The sequence below is a fragment of the Tachysurus fulvidraco genome, chromosome 2, assembly GCF_022655615.1.
Source record: "Tachysurus fulvidraco isolate hzauxx_2018 chromosome 2, HZAU_PFXX_2.0, whole genome shotgun sequence".
NCBI classification, from domain to species: Eukaryota; Metazoa; Chordata; class Actinopteri; order Siluriformes; family Bagridae; genus Tachysurus; species Tachysurus fulvidraco.
The window spans coordinates 32,419,576-32,428,890 of record NC_062519.1 but is presented as its reverse complement, the minus strand read 5'-3'; the positions used below and the strand labels follow the sequence as shown (position 1 = coordinate 32,428,890).

Sequence of the window (9,315 nt, the reverse complement as noted above, 5' to 3'; positions counted from 1 at the left end):
CAATTTTGTGGGCTTCTGTTTGTTAGTACTTTGTTATTCAACAGAGCTGTGATATAAGACACTATTGATTTACAGTTTTACTGTAACATGAGAATAAAGCCATCAACCTGGGGTGAACATATAAACACAGTATGGACAATGCACTCGCTTCAGAGATATCACACTGATATTTCACACCACTGATACTGACCAGTTGAATGGACCAGATGAACAAGTACTTCATAAACAATAAAGTTAACATTGGCTGTTGAAACCTCTAAGAGACGCTAGGTGTGAAATTCCAAATACACAGATGGCTGTGAACTCCATGGAGATAATGATGATGATGCTTATCATTATTAACTTATAATTACATATGTTTGCTGCTGAATAACTGGAAACAAAAAGCATCGTACAATGATGCTTAAGAATACCCATACATTTGCAAAAATGGTTGCAGGATCACTGTTGATATGAGTGGATCACCAACAGTAGCGTTAATGTTTAAAAATAATATTTGTATTATACTTGGATGATTATTCATGTAGCTTTGAAACCAAAAGAAAAAGAATAAATTAATGCGCATAATTGTAAGGATAATGCGGGCGTTAATGACTTTTATTTTGAAAAACTCAGATCACTTACGTAGCTTATTAGCTTCGAGTGACAACTTTTAGTTTTTTTGTATGCACACATACCCAGTATTTTGCTAATGGTAAAATAGAGCATATTTCTACAAATATCGGTTATCTACAATGCTGAAAATACCTACTAGTGAAATATCAGAAGGTACTGACTTTGACAGGATTTTAAAACGTTCAGCTAGCATTTCAGGCAGCATTTAGCACTTGTGCCGTTAGCATGTGCTAACTATAGTGTTATCATATAGCTGTGCATTTGAGCTCAGTTCATGGTTTATACTTTTGCAAAGAATTACGGAAAAATACACAGAGCATTTTACTCAAATTATATGTTTGAAGAGTTTAATCCAACTCTCGAAGCTGTCTATATGAAGCTAACGTTGTTTAACGCGTTCGTTTAGCTACATGTTTTCCCCTTGTTATATATTAGGACGATTTTTAGACGGTTTTAGCAACTAAACGTCTCCTAAATATGTTAGCATTTTGTTGACTGAACAAACCTGCACTGGCAGTAATGTAAATTTGTGGCTGAATCGGTTATAGAAAATGTATTAGAAGCCAAGTCTTCAACAGTTTTGTGGTATACATTATAATGTAATATCAGTAACATACATCTTTTTGTCTTTCTCTTCAGGTTGGAGTGTGTGTACTGAGGCAAGGAGAATGTGTTGTTGAACATGGATAGAGATTTACTCAGGCAGTCCGTGGCATTTCATGGACAGAGTCTGTTTTCTCTGTTAAAATGTGAACAGAGTGAAAATCCAGATTTTAAACATGTCACAGCAGATCTTGCCAAATCTGTGAACCAGAGGTACAATGGTTCTTACATCTTCATGGTGTTACATCTGTTTCTGTACATCTTTTAGTAGATTGACAATATAAACTTCAGCTTAATCTATTTTTTATTAACTGTTTTCATTTGGCATGACTTTAGTTGTTTGGTCACTCATGTAATATAGATATTACAAATAAGTCATATAAAGACTAGACATCTATTGTAGAAGCTTCAAATGTGTTTAGGCAGAAAACATTAATTTAACTTAAAAAAAATGAAGCCTCAGTGGCTTCAGACCCAGTAAAGGAATTTTTTTGCATAAGTGCCAGAGAAGGTGTGGTTTGTGTCCATTAGTCCTGGAGAAGGGAGGTTGTCTGATTAGTCCCAGAGCAGTGGGCCAAGTAAAGCAGTTGTGGCCTGTGTGTATATTAGTCCTAAAGAAAGACGTATGGCCCCAGTGAAGGAAGCATGACCTTTGTGTCACAGTCAGTAATGGAGCTGTGTAAATGGATCTCAGTCTTAGTGAAGGATGCATGTCCTGTGTCTAGTCTTATTGAAGGAGGCATGTCCTGTGTGTCTGTCATGGTGAAGGATGCATGTCCTGTGTCTCTCGGTCTTAGTGAAGGAGGCATGTCTTGTGTCTCAGTCTTAATGAACAATGCAAGTCCTGTGTGTGTCAGTCCCAGTGATGGATGTTTGGCCTCTGGAACAGTTTTATGCTGAACCAATTAGCTACTATTATACCTTATGCATCTGTTTAGTGTTTGCATTTTGTTGCAACAATAAAAAACACTGGTATGTCTTTTTATTAATTTCTGTAAAAGCAAATTTATTAATTCACGAATAAGCACCTTGTGCTAACCCCGACCAGAAAACAAGACGAATGGCAGAGATGTTAACAACTATTTATTTGATATCCCATCCATCCATTTGTTCATTCATCTATTCATTTGAGATGAAATTATTAGTGTTGGTTTTGTCTTTAAGAATTTTCTGATCATTTGTAACCATTATTCTAAAATCCTCATTCACTTGTTAGTTTTGGCACAAATTTCACAGTCCAATACACTGTGGATGTTTTTAGAAATTGTACTTACTGCTATGTTTTTGGGTTTAACTGTTATAACAGGGATAAAGAAGATGACAGTCCTGTTGTGGAACAGTTTATTGCAAGGAAAGCAGACCTTCTGTTTGCTTCAGCATGGAAATCAACCACACCTGGAGAAGAGGAGTGGCAGGAAGAGACACTAGGTTATTTACACACAGTTCAGACATATAATCAAAGCTGAGTCCTTAAAGCCACCCTTAAATCGATAATATATGTGATTCATAAAGTAACCTTATTATAGATTTTTTTTATAAATATTTCTAAAATATATATTCTATTTATAAAAGATGTACTGTTTTTAGCACACAAACAGAAAGTCAGTAACACATGAGTAGAAAAAATAATTATCTTTAAATGTTTCTGAGAGTAACTTTTTTGTATTACACCCTATTAGTGTAATTACTACTTTTAAAGCAATAATAATTTTGTTTGGTGTAAAAATATTTTCTACACCATATTTGTTTGTACAACATTGACTCATATTCAGGGAAATATGGTCTTTCTTAGTACAGTGATTTAGGTCACTTGATCTTCATGAAAGTCATTCATTATAAAAGTTATCTGTGTTGACTTGAAAACAGTATATTAGGGCTGGGCAGTATGCTGATGTATGATATTGTGATAAATTACACCATAATACACTTTCCTGAGATTTAAGATTGTAGAGATTTTTGTACCATTTTAATTTTTCCAATGAAAAATGTTTAATGAAATTTTAATCATTCCTAACTGACTGAAAAAGGCTGATTTTATGATCAAATTGTGAACTTTCTAAAAGAAAAAAAAAAGCCATGTTTTGCAGATTTCTTTTTTCTCCTTTTCAGTGTCAAATATACTTATTTGCTTTTAATTAAGTAATAATAAAATGTTAATTGATGTTATCTTAAAATGTATTTTTTGTTTTTAATTTGTAGACATTAAATAAAAAATAAAATATCATTTTACTAATACTAATATAGGTATTTTGTATCGTAGAAAGGTCTTTGATATCATAAAGATTTTCTTTTGTCCTATTTCCTATTCCTCACAGATAGATTGGATAATCCTTTATTTCAGCCTGCTTCATGCATGTAAAGAATAAAACTGCTAAATAATAAATTCTACACACAAGCTGTAGGGTTATCAATAATAATGATGGAGTCTTGTTTGTGAAATACTTGAACAAATGTTAATTTTTATATTGTGTGAAATAGAAATCTCAGCAGAGGTGTGTAAATTGTGTATGATGCTGATTTTGCAGAGCCGTATGCCGTAATGCCCCCGTTGGAGCAGTTCATGGATGTTTCTTTCAACGAAAGAAGAGAACTTTTCTACAGAGATGTGGAGCGAGGCGATGTAGTCATTGGCAGAATTACATCAATTCGAGATTTTGGGTTCTTTGTAAGTCTTCTCTGCACCGCTGGAGGAATGGAGCGGGATGTTGAAGATCTAGAGATCACGGTACTTTGAATATGATTTACAACTTGCACCATAACTGAACACTTACTCTGCACTGCTATATAAAGTTTCACACCTCCTTTAATTGAGAGTTCTTTTCTTTGTTCTCTTTTTTAGGGTCTATGTCCAATCAGAGATGTCCCATCAACCAGAAATCATGATGATCCTTTGTCTTATTTCCAGATTGGGGATTTAATTAGAGGTACCTTTAGGCATGTAACAACAGGTTCAGCATATTTTGTAAAGCAATATATGTATTAGTTCTCAGCAAAATATGTATATAATTTTGAATAATCTAATCAGCCAATGCTAGATAGATAGCAGCAAGATACATGTTAAGAGCTCCAGTTAATGTTTACATTAAGAATCAGAATGGGGAAAATGTGTGATCTCTGTAATGTTAATTGTGCCATGGTGGTTGGTGACAGATCGGCTGGTTTGAGTATTTCAGAAACTTCTGGAATTTACATGAAAAAGAGTCTTGAATGTACACAGGGGGTTGCTCAGATAGATCAGTGTAGAATAACCAGACTGTTATGAACTGGCAGTTCATTTAAATGTAACTGCTAAGAGTTTTCTAATTTTGTTTAGCTGGTGTGAAGGACATCGACCGTTATCATGAGAAGCTGACGATCTCACTTTATCCCACATCCCTGGCAATGAACATGCAGAAAACCAAACTGGGTGTAATAAGCAAAGAAGATTTACCTCTTCACTACATGTAAGATGAAGTTTATGTGCACTATGCCTTTCTCTTATTGCACGGAGGGTGCCAAATACTTTAATTTTTTTACCCCCGTTCTGTTCAGTCGTGGTGGACAGGTGACCGCAGGCAGCAGAGAATCATACGAGATGCTACTCCAGAGTTCCCTTGACTTTTCAAACCCGGCCAACGTGGACTATTTGCTTGGCAAGCTGGGAATCAGTGAGACACAATCTCACTCTCTTATGAGAGGATTACAGAGGTATACTTTTTTGCTTTGCAGGTAAATATACATTTTGAAATAATCATATGTGGAATATAAAATATATGCCTTTTTTAAAATTTATTATAGTAAGCTTTTCATGGAAGACGATTATGCAAGCGCAATTCGGAAGAAGCAGTCTGCCTCCTGGGCACTGAAATGGTATGATTTGACATGTAGCTTATCTTTGTCTTTTTTTTCCCTCATAAATATTACCCTGATGTGATATCTCATTTCCTGTCTGAATCATTTGCAGTGTGAAAGCTGGTGTGAATCATTTCAAATCAGGCCACCATGTAGAAGCGATGAATGAGTACAACAAGGCTTTAGATATAGACACCAATAATGTTGAGGCACTTGTAGCACGTGGTGCTCTGTAAGTTACCTTACCTCCTGACATCCAAAACAATTACATTTTTTGTTTCTTTTCCATGTTACATGGAATTGATTTATTAATATAAAGCCTTTATCTCTTCCTGCAGATACGCCACTAAAGGCAGCTTGATGAAAGCTATCAGTGACTTTGAGCTAGCTTTGGAAAGCTGCCCAACACACAGGAACGCTAAGAAATATCTGTGCCAAACACTGGTGGAGCGAGGTGGCCAGTAAGTCTATTTATACAAATAAAACTTCCTGTGTTCATAGATTCCAGGGTTGAATTGAGATATATATATTAGCTTAACATTTTTGCTTGCATCGATGTTCCTTTTTTCTTCTTATGTAGAACTTATGTAATTTCTCTGCAGTTGGCTGCTTTTACTTCTCCTTTGTAGCCGTTACAACATTAAGAGCTCCACAGGGATAATTTACCTCTCTCAGTTATCTTACAGTTCTCTAAGACCGTTATCTCACCATGCTAACTGGGTTTGTGTAAATAAACAAATAGTTAAAAAGAAAATGCTTTAAAATCATTGCATCCCCAAATAATTTTTTTAAATTCTTGAAATCAGTTACACACTGTTAAGACTTTTTTCAGGAAAAAAGGGGTCGGAAATTTCTGATATGCAAAAACATATTTATACATTTTGAGTATGCTAATTGCTAGTATTGGGAAGTCCGGGAATCTTATTTTAATAAGTTATAGTTATTCAATGTGTAATTGATGTCTGTTCTCTATGTATCAGGCTGGAGGAAGAGGAGAAGCTGATTACAGCTGAAGGGCTTTATAAGAAAGCAATAGCTTTAGACGACACATATTATGAAGCAAATGAAGCGCTGAGGAAGCTGCAACTGCACATCCAGGTGAGCTGGAAAATCTCCACTTGCGTCGCTTGTAAGAATAATACACCACTTATTTGTCAGATGCTTAACCAGCTGTAGATGTAGTATTGTTTATCCATCTTTGTTTTCTAACTGTGTTAATAAAAACTGTAGATTTGCAGATTTAATTTCTTTTTTGTAGTGGAGGTGTGCTGATTTACAGTAAAAAATAATATTGTAATACATTGTATTATATATTATATAATGTAATATTTATGAAGTTTTTGACAAGTTTTATGACATTTTTGGAAAGTTAAAGAGAGTTAAATTTAAAAATGGATCTTGTCTTGTTATACTGATGAAATATTTTTGTTATTTATGTATGTTCTTGATCTGGGATGTTGAATCCTGTTTGCTGTTGGATGCTGAATCCTAATCACACCGGTTCGGCACAAATACCATCTCTGGAAAACGCTGTTGGACTGAAACAACACTGGTTTGTATTCTGCTCCTTGTGCTGGCTGGTAACCGTTTTTGTCTGTGTTAATCTATATCCATTTTAAAATTGCACTACTCTCTTACATTCCTGATGTTCTGATTTGTGGTCGATCTTCTGGAATGGTCGTTTATGGCCCTCTTGCTTTTAAAACAAATCATTACCGCATGTTCCTGCATGCCTGGTTTGTCACATGTACATGGTTTTGAATTTCCACTGTGCCAACTGACCGCTTTAAAGAAAACTCTTAAACTGAAAGCTGAGGAGGCTGCAAAAGAGAAGGAAAAGCAGCCAACTGCGGAGACGAGTGCAGAAAAATTACGTAAGATCTTAAAAGAAGAGAAAAGGTAATGACTAACACAAACACACAGACTGGAGCCTGGCTCTGCATTTTAGTTTTTATTTTAACTATTTCTTCAGGTATCTGACCAAGGTTTTGTTTACTGTGTCTGCAATGTTTTAAACTCCCCTTATGTTTAAATATTCTCCTTTGGTTTGCGATTATTTCACTTAGGTTGCTTGGAACAAAAATCTTAGCTATTTAGTATGAAAGTTACCTAGCGAAGGGGTTATATATGAGCTCAGTTTGTGTTGTCAATAAAAACTTGAGCTCCACTAAGAGCTTTGTATGCAAATTAGTAGGGAACAATGATGAAGCAACCGAAACTTATCTGTTGAGGAGATGATGATGATGATGATCATGGAAAAATTGTAATATGATTATTTATATTTCTGGCTGATGATAAATAAATCAGGGAGAAAATTAAGCAAATCAGTAAGCAATTAGTAAGCTAACTAGATGGCTAACTAATTTCAATGAGGCCTACCCAAATTGCATGTTAACAGTTTGATATTTATAATGAAAGTAACAGTGTAGAGATGTTCTAAGGCCTTTTCTTTTATTAAACAAAAATATTAAACTAAATTCTAATTAAGCTTTATTGCTGTGTAATAGCTTAATGACATTTTGAAGGGGAATTTAAAAATAACTTTTGACCACAGTATTTAAATATGAATTGACTTTCATCCAGGATGAAAAAGAAAAGGAAGCGGTCTGACTCCACATCAGAGACGTCCTCGAGCTCTGATTCCTCCAGTGACCACTTGTCCAGTCGCAAAAAATACAAAAAACGAAAGCACAAACGCAGACGCTCCTCACACAGTAGTAAAAAACACAAGCAAAGAGTTTCATCACGTGATGAGGATGATGACTACCCTGTTCCTGCTAACACCTCAGCATCCTTCATTAATGATAAGCAAACCCTCGTTAAACTGCTTGATGGAGAGGACGGTGCTGAAAACCGAAGAGACTCTCATGAGAGAAGCAGAGAAGGTAGGTTTGAAGATGACTCCTTCACTCAGAGCCCCAAGACTGAGGACCGGAAGCTCAAAGGACAACAGGAGAGTCTCAGCGGGTTAAATGGCCGGGATAAAAATGCGTACAGAGAGCGCAGAAGATCTGAAGATGAACACAATTCTCGGCTAGAGAGTTGGAGATGTTCACGCATCACTTCCAGTAGGAAGGATTCATCCTCCTCTGCCTATTCTGAGACCTCGCGCAAATCTGACTTGCGTGATTTCGACTCGCGCAAATCCAGCTCTCGCACATCCGACTCGCGTGATTCTCTCTCATCTGACTTTCGCAGATCAGACTCTTATAAATCTGGAAGCCATGGAAGGTCAGAGGTTAAGGAAGGGAATGATGCGCATCGAAGATTAAGCAGCAGAGAGGTTAACAAAGACTCAGATGGAAACCAGAAAAAAAATGTACCAACCAATTTACTGGATATCTTTAATCAGATTGCTGAATTTGAGAAAGACAAAAAACAGAAGAAATGAGTGTAATGCTATTTTCTGTGCTGTCAATTTCGCTTCTTGCCTTGAATGAAAAAAAAAACAGCTGGAGTGATAAATAGGAGGTAACCCAGACCTGCCGGCCTTTACACATTTTACATTTACATTTTTCCTTTGAATAGGAACATTCTACCAAGATTCTGATTCTGATTAGAAAAGCAATCTGTAAATGTGCGATTCTAAAAATATACAGGACTAAGTATTATTCCTCTTTAAGGTTGGCAAGTCTGGAAACACTGATAATGCCTTGTAATAACCAAACCTGATGGTACCATGTGTTACTGTAGCAGTTATTACATTCATGGTTTTTGTTTGTTTGTTTTTTTCCTGAAATAACAAAATAAATTGTATTTAAAAAACTATATTCGGTACATTCATGGTTGTAGGTTGTTGCTTTTTCTCTGTAGAAGGTAATAAATTTGCACAGATTGCAATCAGGTATGGAAATGTGCAGACTGTAGTTTAGACAATAATTAGAAATACATCTGCCGGTGACTTCACTTCTATGCCTTTTGTTTCTCCATCACTCTGATAAATGTTTTAGGAATGTGTGCAACATGTAACCCATATATCCGAGCATCTCCTAATAAACTGAGGGTTAAATCAAAACTAATTTGCTTATTCTTCTATAATTTCGGCTTCTATCAGCTGAAAAATTCAAATACACTTTTAATTGCGAAATTTAGGGATGCATTATGCTAAACTGTTGAATATTAGCTTTACTACGAACTGTTAGCAACATTCATGTTATAGCTTTAATGCAAAATGGACCTATAATGGAAATGGTGATGCTTAAAGGAAATGGTGCCTGATTAGTTTTGGGGATTTTAGGTGACAACAAAACATATATTTTTAGAATC

The 9,315-nt window shown here is 35.5% G+C and overlaps 1 protein-coding gene across 2 annotated transcripts; it reads left to right on the top strand.

The window, feature by feature from the left end:
• Positions 1–610: 610 nt before the first annotated feature.
• Positions 611–8,817, top strand: ttc14 (tetratricopeptide repeat domain 14). 2 transcript variants are annotated; one of them, XM_027158207.2, is made up of 13 exons: positions 611–768; positions 1,255–1,431; positions 2,525–2,646; positions 3,744–3,943; positions 4,058–4,142; positions 4,532–4,661; positions 4,750–4,905; positions 4,996–5,067; positions 5,162–5,281; positions 5,388–5,510; positions 6,030–6,147; positions 6,842–6,948; positions 7,633–8,817. In XM_027158207.2, exons 2-13 carry the CDS (start codon positions 1,298–1,300, stop codon positions 8,438–8,440), a joined length of 2,175 nt encoding a protein of 724 aa, XP_027014008.2. In that variant the 5' UTR covers positions 611–768; positions 1,255–1,297; the 3' UTR covers positions 8,441–8,817. The 2 variants fall into 2 exon arrangements, with proteins under 2 accessions (XP_027014008.2, XP_027014018.1); XM_027158217.2 differs by lacking the exon at positions 7,633–8,817 and having other exon boundaries at positions 6,497–6,942.
• Positions 8,818–9,315: the final 498 nt, after the last annotated feature.